Genomic DNA, 16,190 nt, shown 5'->3' with positions numbered 1-16,190 from the left:
GTGTTGATTCAGGTCCATAGTTCAGCCCTTTTGGGGTTTTGTTGGGGCCCAAGGCCAGACCCCGTGTTTTGAGCACAATGGCTTGCCTTACTCTAGTGCCTTCAATTGTTGCATTTACTTAGCTAGGTGAGCTGCTTTGTGTCTTGCTACGCCCTCCTTTCAGTTGGATGTGGGAAAATGGGTGCTGTGACTGAGAGTTATTTTTCCTTCTGGAGCCTGGGGTAAAACTTGCTGCAGGATTGGGTAGTATGTGTGTGTATGCGCAGGAATTGAATTTATCTTAGGATCTACCTTAGCCTCCTCATACCACTACACATATGCATCAGTGCACTCTCATGTGTTTTAATTTTAAAGGGATTACTGCTGTTGCTATAGTAATGGCTGAAACACTGTTTGTGTCACAGACTAGCTCAGCTTGTGGAAAGAAATAATATTTTCATACTGGTTCCCATCAAGAAGAGGTGTTGCTTCACCTCAATTGGCAAAAAGAGTGCTGGTTAAAAAACCCCTAATTGCCTAGAGTTATTGCACGGCAGTTGTAATCCAAAGGGAAATACACTGTCAGCAATTTTTTGTTCTTGGCTGTTACATCTTGCTTTTCTTTTTTCTTTTCTTTTTTTTTTTTTTTACAAAATAGTATCTCTGACAAGTTGTTTCAAATATATATGTCTGTGGTTTGCCTTATTTTTTATTTTTTTTGCCAGCTTGCAACTCAATGCAGCAGTAAGAAATTTCATTCTCTTGATCTTGAAAGGTGTTCCTCAAATATGGTGATTCTGACTCTCAAAAATATTTCACAAGGTGTTTTTGTGGGTAGAGTCACATACAATTTGTACTGCTCAGAGTACTCGCTGTTCTAATAGGTAGTTTATGAAACAGTACTTCTCAAACTAGGCGGGAGTCAGTTTCTGCCCTGCTTACTTGCCCTAGCTCTATCAGGGAACCTGCTAATTGTTTAATGAGTGTTATTTACAGCTTTGCTGTTTGTTTGAGTCTAAGAGTAACCCTACTGGAAAGCAGCTGTAGGACTGCCAGGGCAATTTCCCAGGCTTCTTTTACAGAAAGATTATTCTCAAGGATTATTTTCTAGTCCTCAGGAAAACTGTATCAGTACCAAGTGTTTATACTGAGGTGGATTTTGTTTTTCTATATTATCTAATCATAAGAGGCAGAATAGGACTCTTCATCCTTGTAAAATCTGTATAATTGCTTAAGCTCAAAACAACAGAAAAATATATTTATTTTTCCAAATTGTCCCATGAATTCTTATAATGAGGTAAATTCACAGTGAATAGCTATACTATGAAAGGATACACTAGAAGAGTTATCAAATGTCCAAACAATGTTAACACACAGAAGCATGCAAGTTATGGCTGTGAAAATGGGGAAAGTGTAGGCAGGCTTTTTCTGTGTGGGAATTCTATCCAGATATACCTGGCAGAGGAGAACAGACTCTCAAGGTCTTGCCTTCTCTGTCAGATCATAGCAAAATCCTTTCAACACATCCACTGGAATGTTCCCTGAATACCCTTTGAAAGATTAGTAATCAACTCATAATCTTCTTAGTTGTTGCTTCAAGACACCTATAGTCAAATGTATAGAAACCAGAGCTGGCTGAGAACTGCTGCAGGCTCCTCAGAGCATTTAAACCTATTATTCTTGTTCATATTGCTTCAGAAATGGTGGGTTTGGTTTTGTTTTTACAAATGGAAAACCATAAGAGGAATTTACAAGGAATTTCTTTAATGCTTACATTTCAAGTGAGAAGGGGAGGAATTATTAAACTCGATTAAAGCCAACTGGGCCAACTGGGGTGTGGTTTTGAGATATCCTTTTTGACTATTTGACTATTACATTATTAAATTACTTTAGTAAAAGCAAGCACTGTAGAAGCTTCTAAAAGACCAAGCAAAACTCAGTAATGGCTCTGCCATTCTCAGGGCTTGTATTCAGACTTCAGTAGCAATTTTCATGCCTTAGCTACCTCAATCAGGCACGATTTGATGCAGTCATCTCCTCCGCAATTGTTTTAGTACACATCTTTGTTCTGACTGGAGAAAGGCCATTGATATATATCACCCTCAATCTGCCCAAGAGTGTAAGAGTGGGGAAGAGAGAATACAGTAATATAAATGAAAACTATCAAGAGCTAATTTTGACAAAATGATAAACTACTCCTTGGTCTTGAGTTTGCTGAGTACATTAACTGAACCTCTGACTCATGGAGCTACGTCTTCCACACACAGCAACCACCTATGACTTAACACTCTGCACATTAATGAGATTTCCCCAACCTAGAAGTGTTGGTGCTATAGTACATTAACAGTTTCTACAAAAACTTAAATGATCGTGTTCATGCTAAGTTTTTATTCACTGTTGCTAGTGCATAACTGCTTAGATGTGTGGCTTCTGCTGAACGGCATAACTAATTCTCATCCAGATCTTATGTATTAGTTGTTATCCTACACATATAATGCATATCCCACAGTATTCTGTTAAATAATAATAGTGGTTAAAACTGGGTTTCAAATGGAGATAGTATGATGCTCTAAGCTAAAGGATACCTCAAAGGGATTGCCTCTGAAGTTGAAAAACAGAAAGAGAATCATGTCTTCAAAAGAGAATGATAACTTGCAGAATAATCTTTGTGAACAGCATAAAAAAGGTTTCAGGTGGAGCTGACATGTGGGCAGACATGACTGTGCTGTGAGTCAAATACAAAGCATGTATGAGCCTGTCTTCTGCTTTTGCATGACTAGTATATTTCATATGCTTCAGTTCAATCCTGGAAAATATTAATATCACTGGAATATCTTCCAACAAGTTGCCAGTAAAGAAACTCATTCAAGTGCAATATGAGAATGGGAGAACAGTGTGTCTGTGGTACCCTAACTGAATTTTGCAGGAAAGGTGAACATATTTATGCTAGGTTTTCCTCCCCTTTTTACTTAGCTGAGCTGAGTAAAAATAGCAGATACAGCAGAGCAGTCTATGTAAGATTAGTAGGGACACTTCAGTTGTCAGTTTACATTGAAAGCCTGTACTTCTGCCTGTTCTTAGACTTCAGGACCTATCTAGACTATATTCCCAAATCTTGCAAAAAGCTCTTAAACTGTATCTTCCTCCTGGTTAGCTGCATCTGTTCAATTCTCTTTCTCTGTTAATCTCTCTCTGGTTCTAATGGAAGCCAGACTAACAAAACTGTATGTATTTCTTAACAAGGGCTGTGACAGAGAACCAGAGAACCAGTAGGACGTGGGCATCATGCTACTACCTGCCTTTTAGTTGACATTGACCTCAGTTGGCAGAATACAGAAAAGCGGAAATTGGTAGATTTTGAGCAAAGAGCATTATGATACTGTGAACTAAAACCAGGACAAGGTGAGGTGGGGGACTCTAAGAGTTCTCAGAGAACTGTCTGCTTTGTGAACTTTCTTTCCAAGCGATAGCCAGCATGGTGATGAAGCCGCTCTTCCTCAGAGCCTGGCCACTGGGAGCTGAAGGACTCTAAGCGCAAGTTTCTCCCGGACATCCGAGAGTGAGTGCCTGTAGGTCATTGACACATCGGAGCGGCAGGGTCTGCACGCAATGCCACCCGAGGCCCCTCCGCACATGAGCACAGCCCGCGCTGCGCTTCCCCGGAGCGGCGGGCCGGGCGGCGCGGCATACCCCGGCGGAGGCGGCGGGGCCCGGCACACACCGCCAGTCCGCCACCGCTGGGTTAGGTGTGCTGAACCGGCCCGGCTACCGCTCAGGTAACCCAGGCACTGGAAAGGACACCGCGGGAACGACTGCGAGAAGCTTTGCGGCACCGCGGTCACTGAAGCCGGTCACGGTGGCGCGAAGCCCCAGCGTGGCTGGAGGTGGGGCTGCAGGACGGGGGAAGGACGGGGGCTTCGGCACGAGTTTGGAACGACGCTCCGCTTGCTCCAACCCGTCCAGCTGCACTCTCCGACAGCTCCCGGGTCCGGCAGCCCCGGGACATCGCATGCTGCCCCAGCCGAGAGGCAGCGCGGGCCGTGTGGCGGGGGCGGACGCCGAGGGCCAGCGGGGCGCGACCGGCGGGGGCGGGTCCTGCCATGCAAACGAGGGGGCGCGGCCGCCGGAGCCGCGGGGCGGCCGGGGCGGGAGGAGGCGGCGAGCGCGGCCCCGGACGGACCGGGCGGGAGCAGCGGGGCCGGGCCAGAGCGGGCCGGATCGAGCGGGGGCGGCCGGGAAGGGCGTGGGGCGGTAGCGCCGCTGGTCTGTGAGCAGTGGACGGTGCGCGGCGGCCGCAGAGATCTCTCGCGGCGGGCAGCGGAGAGGGAACATGGCGAGCGTAGGAAACGGCACGGAGGAGAGCGGTGGCGGCGGCGAGGAGGTAAACGGAGGGCGACTACCGAGGGGCTCCGGGCGTGCGGACAGCGAGCGGCCGTCCCCGCCGGCGCGGCGGCGGCGAGGGAGATGTGGGCAGGGGCTCCTCTGCACCGGCCGTCCCGGTCGCCCACCTGCTCCGCGGTGGGGGCTGATGGGCGGGCGGCCGGACAGTATAGGGGCAGGCCTGACCGCCGGTCTAGGGGCGAGTCCGTCGCCTGGAGTTGGGGAGAGTTGTCCCGGCAGTGGGGCCGCAAGCGGCCCCTTGCCGCATCCCCCTCATTTGCTTTCTTTTCTTCTTCAATTCTCCTTTTCCCCCCCTTTTTTCTTTTTTTTTATTTTTTAATTTTGTCTTTAACCCCAGCTTCTGCTCTGCTCCGTGCGAGCGTGCCGTGCCGCGCGGCCGCTCCGGTGCGCGTCCCTCCCGGCGGGCGGGCGCGGGGCCGAGGGACAGGTGAGCGGCAGCGGCCACCCCCGGCGGGGCGCACCGTGAGGCCGAGCGAGGCCTCGCCGCGGGGGCGTCCCGGAGCGCCCCGTGGGCCTGGGGTCTTACACGGACACTGCCTTGGAAATGCAGCTCGTCATAGCTGTAGTGTGCGTAAGATGCGTTTATAATTTCGCCGTTGTTTTATTAAAGGTCCTTCAAACAGCCCAGACAGAAATCCCTTCAGACGATCGCTTGAACTTGAAGACTGTCCTTGTTACACTGTCAGTCTAGAACACCGGTAGCAGGATTCCTTGACAACACCTCTCAGAAACTGGTGATTGGAAAGTGTTGTCCTAGATGAGCTTTTGAGAATGGTACTGCCAAACTGAGGCAGTTTTAACTGGAGCGTGCTTTTAAACACAGATACACAGATCCCTGCAGTCCTGTCAGGCACGTGTGGGAATACAGACTTGATATTTGACTGCACAGTCTACAATGAGCAATTTTAGTGTTGCATGCTTCCAGCAGCATCTTCAGGAAGGTTGGCAAGGCAAACCTGCCTAAATTTTGCTGAAGACGCTTTATGAATGAGTACTTAATAATACATATTTTTTCACTGCGCAGTGTTTGAGGCGTGGCAAGTGACTAAAGTCTACATAGGACTTGCTATTCTGTGCAGTTCAGTGGAACTAGCTTGTTCTTGGTTAGGGAATGGAAATGTATGTTAGCCTGTATTTCAGAGCATGCTGTGAAAGTTTCTATTTCCTAAGGTTATATGTGGCAGCAGTGAAGAGGATGAGAAATGCTTGAATTTCATTGTATACCAGAGTGAATCACTGCAAAATGATAAAGTCATCTCTGTGAAGCCGAGATTTTTACCAGTCGGGAGAAAAAAAGTTATCGACTAGCTCTTGCAGCTCTCTCACTGAGCAAATAGTTGGAATTCACAGCTGTTGAAACAGGTATTCAGCAACTTTGTTGTAGCCCAGCTGTTCTGTATGAACAGTAGGAATGAATGTACTTCACTGAGTTTGGTGTTAAATGCTAATGCTTTTTCAGAGGAAAAGAAACTGCCATGCAAAAGACAAATAAAATGAAAAGGTAGGCATAAAAGACCATGAAAGAGGCGTTATTTGAGCAATACCTTGCAAAAAGTGTAAAGTTTTCTCAGTATAAGCCTAAAAGATCTCATGCTCTTTGCATGTGCCTGATTTGCTTAGTGCTTGATCCTTTGGAGTCTGAAACAGACCTGTAGTGTTAACGCAGAAAATACTTTGATTTTTCCTGGTCAGATTCCAGAGTTCAGGAGGAGAGGGTACGTGGTTATCTTGGGGATGGTCACTGCTTTTGTAAAAAAAGTTGTCTAGACCACTGTGGACTGTCTTTGCCTAGTCAGTATGTCAGTATATGTTCAGTATAGTCTCTTTACTTTTTTACTTTACTCTTTAGTCTCTTTACTAATAAGCTTGTTGTGATTTTAAGCGCATGGTAATTGTTTTTGAGTGTCTTAGCTTTTTTTTTTTTTTGGTGTTTGCAGAGGCTGTGATGCATAGATACAGAGGTAGCAGCACACCTCTATAAGCCTTTTTTTTATGACCTACATGCATCTAAATAGTATTGTTTACATAGAGCACAGCAGATGGGAGCTCTGCTTCCTGATTTAAGTGTGCATGCTTACAACTATGTAACATAGCTTTTAGCATAGAATTTTGCTTTGCAGGGACTTGTGAATGCTTCTTCGCCTCTGGAGCTTTGAAGAGGAATATGTTAAGCTAAAACTTGAAGTTGTTTCCTGCTTAACAGGACATAGACCAGCAAGAACCTTTCTTCTAAAGTCCAAGCATAAGGTACCAGGTAGCTGCCTCTTGCTGTAGTCTGTCCCTGAATAAAATTTGTGCTTTTCCTGATGCTTCTTGCAGCTCAAGGAAGTGCCAGATACCATGGGGTTTTTGTTTGTTTGGAATTTTTTGGTTTTCTTTTTGTTTGTTTGAGGTTTTTTTGGGTTTTTGTTTTCCTGATTTATGTCTCATTGGCTGCAGCTGTGGCTTTCCGATGGGAACAGGGAGAAAATGGCATGAAGTGTAAATAAATCTTTGAATTTTTTAAAACTAACATAAGTGTATTAGTCCATTGGTGGTTTTTTATTTAAAGGAAAAGAAACTCACCAAGAGGAACCAGAGACCTAAGACTAAGAGGCTTTATCAATGAGATAGTGCTGTGGGTATGCCATCTAGGAAAAAAAATAGCTCTTAAACTCAGGATTTTCCTGAGTGCAGTGTTGCTTTTGTGGTGTTGATGTGTGTTTGTGGTCATTCTCTACTAGGAAGCAGTTTCCTAAATACTATGTGATTAAAGTGTTCACCTGTGGTGTGGCCAGTTGTGAACTCAAACCTGATATACCATCAACACTTAAACTGCCATATGACACTGAATTCACCCCTTAAAAGAATTCACACTGGTATTCATTTGGAATGAGTTATATATACAGATATACTTAATGTTAAAGGCAAAGTAGCATTCCCAGCCACTGGAGAGTCTTCAAGCAAAACTTTAATTCTTCTCCCCATCCACCCTTTTCCCATCCCCCCTCACTGTCTAAAGATTACTTAAAATAGCGGGCCAGATCTGCTTCCCTTGAAGTTTACTCTTTGCTGCCCTGGTTTTTCAAAGTCTTAATGCCAGCTTAATTGGTTACTTGGGGATTCCCTATCAATTAAAAAAAATTAACCCACAAACCCAGTGGAAGTCCTTGTGCATCTGAGGGGTGTGGCTGGACAGAAAGGTTTATGACTGAGAAGCATCTAGATGATAAAAGAATTCCTTGCTTGGCCAAAGGGAGCTGGACTAAGGATTATTTACAGATCTGAAGGTGATCTGGTGCCCTTGCTGTGGTAAACTCTAGGGTTTTGTCCTGACTTTAGCTGGGGTAGAGTTATTTGGTGTAATGCTGTGTTTTGGATTCAGTATGAGCATCCTTTGAATAACAGTGATTTCTAGTTGTTGTTAAGTAGTGCTTACCCTAAACCAAAAATTTTCATGTACTGCCAGCAGCTGGGTGCACAAGAAGGTGTGAGGGACCCTGTCCAGGACAGGTGGCCTCATACCCTTGAACACCATGCCCAATATATAAACTGGGGGGAGTTTACTGGAAGGGGCCAGTCACTGCCTGGGGACAGTCTGGATATCAATCAGCAAGCAGTGAGAAATTGTATTGTGGATCACTTCTTCCTCTTGGGCTTTATTCTCTTCTCCTTCCCCTTTCCTATACTGTTGTTATTATTATTAATTTTACTTTATTTCAGTTATTCAACTGTCTTTATCTCAACCCATGGATTTTACTTTTTCCACCCAATCTTATTCTCATCTCACTGGCCAGAGAGCAAATGAGTGGCTGTGTGATACTTGGTTGCTGTTAAACCAGGACAGTCTCTTTCTTGTGCCAAATAGGAGTTCAGGTAACAACAAATCTGACTAGAACATGTTAGAGAAAATTTTTAAAAGCATTCATTGTATTAGTGGCATGGGAGGAATACAGAGATGCTGCTCCTTGTTGTAAGGAGAAAATTTGTGCGTTCAAAGCTCATCTGGAGTTGAAGATGGCCAGGACTGTCAGAACAATAAAAAAAGGTTTTGTCCTTTAATACGTCAGTAGCAAAAGGCAGTGCAGAAATAACGTTGGCCCGTTACAGGATGATCACTTCACAAACAGGGACATACTCAAGGCAGAGATGTTTAATGCTTTCTTTGCCTCTCTTGTCAACACTGAAAATGGGCTAAGCTGAGCTGGAGGACCATGGCTATGAGAATGAAAATGTAGCTGGATCCCCAGAAGTCTGTGGGGCTTGATGGGATTCAGCCAAGAGTACTCAAAAGAGCTGGATAATGTCATTTATCACAAGATCTCTTTAAATGAATTTTGAATGGTCTTGGGAATCTGGAGAGGTCCCAGTCAATTGCAATCTGGCTAACATTTTCTGAAGAGATGGGACTGCAAATGTGGCCCTGGAAACTACAGGCCCATCAGTCTCATTTCAGTGACCAGTAAAAGTGTGAAGAAGATTATTCTGGGAATAATCTTCTCTGCAAGCATTCAAATACAGTGCAGGTGTCAGTCAGAGCCAGTATGGCTTCATGAACGGAAAGTCCTACTCGGTACCATCAGAGGAAGAGAAGGTCTTTAAATATGTCAAGAAGGTGACAGACTCCAGCTCCATTGATGGGCTCTGTAGGTGGAGCAACTCTTACAGGTATCAGTCATTCATACAAACAAGAAGAAATGGATACACAAGTCAGCTCATAGTAAAGTAGGATGAAGCAGGGCTATTGCAAGAGCAGGAGGAAAAGACAAAAAAGAGATAACAATTCAATACCTTATCCCTGAGTGAACTGTGGAATATGTGAAGAGACTTCACCCATCCTGGAATTTTAGAGTAAGGAAGTAGCTGGGATTTCTTTCCACAGAAGGGGGCATTACCAAGGCAATTAGAAAAAGAATACAAGTCATCAGCTTCTGGAGGTGACTCCTGTCAAGTGTGAAGGAGAGAGGTATCCCTTTAAGGGAGATGTTATGTGCCACCCAGGCTAGTGGATCACCATGTCCAGCACCTGAGGGAATCAGCCATGCTAGAGATGATTTATTGTGGCCAAAACAATGTGCAGCTACCCACAGATCCAGGTGAAATCCAGTGTGCATGACCATTAGGGGTGGCAGTATGAGTGGTGCACACCATGCACCATTGTTGTGTGCCCGTTTCTTGGTGATAATGAGACAAAGCTCGGTAGCTGGAGAGGCAAAGAGGCAGTGGTGGTGGGCAAAGTGGCTTGTTAGCTCTGGCAATACTGAGTCCCTATGGACCAGAAAAAATGGTTGAGCAATGGGAAAAACTGTTCCAGAAGTTCCAGCAACAGAAAAAATGACAGATCCTACTCCCCATCTGTACGGCCCAGTATCTCTGCTATTAAGAGTAAGTGTTCTTTGCTCAAGTGAGAGGATGTAGAGGGTAGACACAGTGGGTTGCTCTGTGTTTTAGTCTGAGGGATCACAGAGCAGACATGAGAAGGTGGGATGGAAAACCTACCTTGAAATCTCGAGGCACTGGTACTTGAGTTGTAGGAAGATACAATCCCAAATGGCTTTTTTTACCAGGAAAATTGTTCTTCCAGTCTCCAGTTTACCAGAGTGGAAGATCTTATCTTACTCCTAATTTTTTGCAAGGAAATTCTAATCTTATTTTCTTTATATTAAGTAAATGGACAGTCCAGTGACCAGGAGTGGAGGGGCCCTGATCCATCCAGGTGTAGGAGAGGGGCAATCATGATTATTAGACTCTGTGGATCCGACAACCTAGCATGTCAGACCCATGGGTGTATAAGGCTCTAGCAGTCACCAGTGCAGAGTCAAATTATTAAGAACCCATTTGTACTTCTGGAGTGACAAGGGCATCCCAGTAGCTGCTGTTGGAGACTGAAGTGAGCTTGATTGGGAATGAGTGGCAAAAGCACCTTACTGTGATGACCCCAGAGGCCCTGTGCATCCTTGACACAGGCCACCTCAGGAAAGTACATTTCAAGGACCTAAAGGGTACCAGTGGTGCTTTAGTGTCTCTGCCTAGCACCAGCAGAGACCATGATTCTCACCCAGAAGCTGATCAGCAAACTCCAGAGCCAAGGAGTGATCAGCAGGACCCACTCACCCAGTCAAGTCCAAGGGAGAGTGTAAGGGACAGTAGAACTCTTGAGGGCTGACTGAAGTCATGCCAGCTCTGAGTGGTGCTTTACTGGACTTGCTGGGACTTGAATTGCAGCTGGACTCAACGGCCACCAAGTGGTGCCACAACTGATATTATTAGCAGATTTTTCTCAATGCCTTTGGCAGCAGTGTGTGGGCCAGAGTTCACTTTCGCTTGGAGAGGTGTCAAGCACACCTGCAACTGACTGCCGTAGAGTTGAAACACAGCCCTGCCAGGGGGATGGGGTGGGGAATGTGAGGTGTGATGGGGTGAAAGAACATCTATGTGGTATTTAGGTGCTGGCTTAGTTGTAGGTACAAGCCCTGACTTGTATTAAGGACAGCTTGGCCAATTCAGCTAATCTGTGCTTCATCTCTAAACTAAGCTATTAAGGAAAATTTAGGTAATGAAGGTCTTATGATGCATGTTGTACTCTCTTGAACTGCCCAAGCAGGGATAAACACTGTATAGGCTGGCTTTACCAGCCTGGACAGTTTATCTTCAGAGCTAATTTCAAATGAAACCAGCATCGTCTTTAATTCAAAAGCCGGTTAGTACTTGGTTTAAGTACTCAAGAGTTTCATCCACTGCTGCAGCAGCTGCTGCACTTATGATTAAAGAACTTCCTAGTGGTATGCTTCTTTACATCAGTAGCTTTATATAATAATGAACTTCAGAATAAATTATAGAATGTGCAGCACTGGCTATTTTCTCACTCATGTTTATACTGAGGATTCTTCAGCAGTCTCAATGGTAAGAGATGGTGGTAGCTGCCCTTCCACAGAGACTTTGAGAAACTGGAAACAAGCTGTTGTGGTGCTCTTTTCACCTTAAAAACTAGAATGTGGTGGAAATATGGAACTGGGAGGCAGTGGTGGGGGTGCTTTCTCTCTTGAAGGATAATTTTTTTTTTTAAACATCCTCATCTGACTTGTATGATTTTGTTTCCTTGAGAAGTACACTTTAGTCAGCTAGAGAATGTAAAATTTGTACTCTTCTTACCTGCATTTTCCAGTGTGTTGTGCTTTGGCACATGGCTCATCCATTTTTCCTGGTTCTGTGTGGGCTCTCCTACTGTCAGAGCACATTGGTGTCTAAGATAAGGACCATTCTATTTCAGCAGCGCAACTGGAAAACTAAACAGGACTAGTAATTTCTTTTTTATTTAACAAAATTAGGTTCTTGTCTGTCCTTCCAAAATTCTGAAGTTCTTAAGTTCAAGTAAAACTTTGCTTTACTTAATAGGTGTACCTGTTGAGAGGTACTGTGTTTCCTTGCGACTACTGTTCAAAATCAGGACGTGTACTTCAATTTTATACTACATGTGTTGTTCTGAGATGGCTTACTTTTATTTTTTGCATTTTTCCATTTCTTACTTGCTTCCTAGAGTCATGCATTTGCATTCCTTGGTTGACTGTGACCAAATCTGAAAGTTAATTAGGCAAAAAAACCTGAGTCTTTACTGATTTACTGGAAGGAAAAAGGAGTATGCAGTATTCCGATTAAATTTTCTTCTTTAGTATTCACTATTGTTAACCTGTGAGTTGTTCCTCCTCAGAGCAAGAGATAAAGGGTACAGAAGATACGGGAAAAGGTGGAGTCATTGTAAAAAGCACCATGTGCCTCTTAGGGAGGCAGAGCTGATGTAAATGGTGAAAGCTGTGTACCTATGAAGTGAATTTTAAAAAGGAAGTAAATTTTGCTTTTACTTGTTTTCTAAGTTTGGTTTGGTTTTGGGGTTGTTTTTGTTTGTTTGGGTTGTTGTTTTTTTTTGGGTTTTTTTTTTTTTTGGTTGGTTGTTTTTTTGGGTGGTTTTTTTTTTTTTTTTGTGTTTTTAGTTTTTTTTTTCCTTGGAGGAAGGGTATGAGGTGGTGATACTTAAATGCTTACTTGTATATGAATGGAAAACAGTATAACCAAAAGGAAGAGTTAGCTTTTTTCTTAAGGTTTTGGGTATTCTTTGTATATTGAACTGGTGCTATTCTGGTGTGGGAAGTAGAACTCAGTACCTTTTAATGTAGCCTTTTCTTGGAGTAGTGAAAGTTAGTGTCACTACTACTGTAAATTGTACTGTTGCCTTGGTAATTGGGCTAAAAATTTGCCAGCCACTGTTAAGGGATTGAATGGACGTGAACGATCATCTAGACCCAACCGTCCCAGCCAGAGCAGGGGCAGCTCCCATTAGACTAGGTTGCTCAAGGTGCTGTCCATCCTAGCCTTGATCACCGCCGGGGTTGAGCCATCCACAACTCAAAATTAAGACAGTTCTGAACTGTTTCTTCCACAACCTACATGGAAAGACCATTCTCTTTCATATATAAGCTTAAAGGGGGATGTTTTTCTTGTAGTTCCAGTCAATCTGTGTGAGAGCTGTGACTTTGTGGAAACACGTTTGGTTCTGCAAATGTTTTTTCTTTTTTTGCTGACGTATTTGTGCCAGTATGCTTGGAAAAACCTCTAGACCTGATGAGCTTGATGAAACTGCCAGGTTGATGCCTTGGCTTGGATAAAGGTTCTTGCTGGGCCCCTTTCTTGTGTGTTGAAAGAGAAAAGGAACCTAGTTGATTCTTGGCAGACCATACATTATTTAGCAGCATGGAACAGGATGACTCAATATCGGAGTAGGGGATAGACATGCCTGATCTTGTGCCTCCTGTCTTAAGTAAATGTCCCAAAGCTTGCCTGACCATAGGGACATATTTGAAACGTTCCTTGCTATTGCAACTAGTACGGTTTTCTTTTCCTGAAGTTCTGAAGTAGTCTGAGAGTTGGACACATATTGCTATTAGTATGTGTTCTGATTAGAGCCTGGACATGGCTGAGACTTGTGTGCCACAGTTAGTCAAGTGTTCGCTTGAATAGTCAGAAATGGGAGAGTTTGTGAGAGCTGAAAATTCCTTCTGCTTTTTCAAGCCCTCTCGGATTCAAAAAAAGGTTTCTGCTCAGTCAACAGTAAATATCACAGATGTGTGGACTTATGCCCATACACCAAGTGCTAATGGTAAAGTTTTCTTATCAAGCGAGTAAAGACTTGCTTGTCGTCTTATTCTGGAGTAAGGAGGTAATGCTGTTACCACATACTAAGGCAAGATAATCTACTATCTTAGTAGCAATGCTACTTTTTGTTGTGATGCAGTGAATGAATCATGCTTTTATTCCAGTTCTCTAAAGCATTCAGTTTGCCATAGAGTGGTGTATAAACTTCTGCAAGCCAGTGTTTGGGTGTGCAGCGCTCCTCTTGATTTCTTGTCATCCCCAGAAGTCAACCTCACACGCACTCTTGCTCTCCAGAAATCCTCTTATTGGAGGGTGAATGAGGACAGTCTATCATCCAAACAGAGAGGAGGTTAGTGGAAAGCCTGTTTCTGAAAATAATTGTGTGTCTGTCAACTCTTGGCAGCACTGGTTCTTCTAAAAAGTGTAGTGTTGGGTAGGTGAGTAGGAATACTTGTCTGTAACTAGTAGTAGGGCAGAGGAAAGAAAAAATATTTCTATTCGTTTTAGTTGAGGGAAGTGGGATTATAGTGATGATAGAATATATCACACTGGCTTTTATTTTCACCAAGAAATAATGGACTAAGATGAAGATGTTTTGTCTGGATTGTCTCCCTTAAGGCTGTTGTTACTAAATCCATTGGGGCAGTTGGTTAAACTTAATGGCTTTGTGACTGTGTAATTTTGTTTTTTACTTTTTGGTTTTGATGGTTTTTTGTTTGTTTGCATTTTTGGTGGTGTCTTGTTGTTTTTGGGGTTTTACTGTTATTTTTTGGGAGGTTTTTTTTTTGTGTTTTTTTCCCCTCTTCTGCAAACTTACTATTTCCAGGGCTGGAGAATACTTAATATTTTTCTTTTTTTTTCTCTTCAGCATATATAGTAATTTGTGGTTAAACAGCTACTCTAAGGACCTGTGGCAAAACTGGAAATAGGCCACTGGAAGTATGGTGGAGCGGTAGAATTGCCAGTCGTGGATTTGGTAAATCCATCTCTTTTTAGGTGTATATTATGGTATAACCCCAGCTGACAGCTCACACAGCTCACTACCTCACCAGTGGGATTAAGGAAAGAATCAGAAGGGTAAGAGGTAGAGAACTCATGGGTTGAGATAAAGACAGTTTAATAGGGAAAGCAAAAGCAGTGCACAAAAGCAAAGCAAAACAAGGAGTTAATTCACTCCTTCCCTGGGCAGGCAGGTGTTCAGCCATCAACAGGAGAGCAGATCTCCATCACAGCTGACAATGACTTGGGAAGAAAAGTCTTTCTTCTACTTCTTCTGCTTTCTTCTTCTTCCTTCCCTTTACGTACTGAGCATGATGCCAACATGATCTAGAATATCCCTTTAGTCAGTTTGGGTCACCTGCCCCTGCTGTGTCCCCTCCCAACCTCCAATGCACGCCCAACTTCCTCCCCAAACTGAATACAAAAAACAGAAAACAAAAACTTGCCTGTGGGTAAGTCCCTCTCAGCAATAACAGAAACATCTCTATAGTATCAACTCTTGTGTTCAGCACAAATCCGAAACACAGCCATATACTAGCCACTGTGAACAAAATTACCCCAGCCAAAACCAGCAGAGTGAGGCATCTTACACAGATGTTCAAGGTTCTTCTCGCTCAGCTGGCTGGAAGGAGCTGAGTAAACATGCAAAAACTGAAGTAGTCCTCATTTTTGACAAAACCCTCCCACCTTAATTTGGGGAATCAGTAATTTGTTACAAAAACAATTTAAAATAATGACTTTGAGAAAAGTAATATATAATATGGGATGTGAAGCTTAAGTACTTTTGACTTTTTTCATAAACTGTAGCATAACTGAATACTTAATGAAGTACAGCTTTTTTGGCTCTTCCCAGTAAGAAAAGTATTTTGAAAAGTAATTCTGTTAGCTGCATTAAGGAAGAGCAACAGTGTTTGAGCCATTTTAATCTAAATATTATATTATTTTTAATAGATGATGAAGATGTTAATTATTTAGTTCCTTTTCAAGAGAAATGAGAAAAGCTTAGGAACTCAACTTTGGAGACAAAGCAATCTGCCTAATTTTAAGTGTGTGGTTTGGACCAGAGAAAGAATTTAAAGGTAAGACTTGGTGTAAGCATATTGCTAAAAAATATTTAAATCTGTGCCATGTTCAGATGGAGAATCTTAGCAGGAAAAACATATGCAGCTCTGAGAAATACAGTTTAATATACCTGCCTGTATAGTCTACTTCACGCCACTGAAGTAGCTGGCTTTGTTAAGGGGTGGTCTACTCAGCTTCAGCAAAGTTTTCTTAAAACCATGGGAAAGAGACATTCAGTAGCAGCTCAGTGTCTGTTTTTTAATGTCATTTGGATTGAAGTGCCACACAGTTATAGCTCTGAATAATATGGGGTAGCTCATGGCCATTCCCTTCTCAAAGATGGCATACTTGGTTTGATGCTTTGCCAAAGTGCTGTATCTTCTGCTAAATGTGAACTATGTAATTTCAAGTCATGTTATGTTGAGATGAAGGGATGGCCAAAGTTGTATAGTTAAGCTTCAGAGTGAACATTTTTCTCAGCAAATGACACCAAAGGAGTCTTAAAATCCAAGATAAAAAAAAAAAAAAAAGAAAAAAAGTAGGTTGTTTAAAAGTCCATTTTACTTATTTGAATGATAGGATTTTTAGCTGCTGAATTCATTAAGTTATATTTGGATTAGAAG

General features: G+C 43.1%; 1 protein-coding gene across 1 annotated transcript in view; it reads left to right on the top strand.

Annotated features, from left to right (window-relative positions):
* Positions 1 to 4,132: 4,132 nt before the first annotated feature.
* Positions 4,133 to 16,190, top strand: part of TTC39B (tetratricopeptide repeat domain 39B) — a 78,069-nt gene continuing 66,011 nt past the window's right edge. Inside the window, exon 1 of the mRNA XM_064735765.1 lies at positions 4,133 to 4,360. Within this exon, the coding sequence (XP_064591835.1) occupies positions 4,310 to 4,360 (51 nt within the window). The 5' untranslated portion in view covers positions 4,133 to 4,309. The remainder of the gene's footprint in view (positions 4,361 to 16,190) is intronic.

This window comes from Zonotrichia leucophrys, chromosome Z, assembly GCF_028769735.1.
Source record: "Zonotrichia leucophrys gambelii isolate GWCS_2022_RI chromosome Z, RI_Zleu_2.0, whole genome shotgun sequence".
In the NCBI taxonomy this organism is placed as follows: domain Eukaryota; kingdom Metazoa; phylum Chordata; class Aves; order Passeriformes; family Passerellidae; genus Zonotrichia; species Zonotrichia leucophrys.
This window is presented reverse-complemented; position numbering and strand designations above follow the sequence as displayed.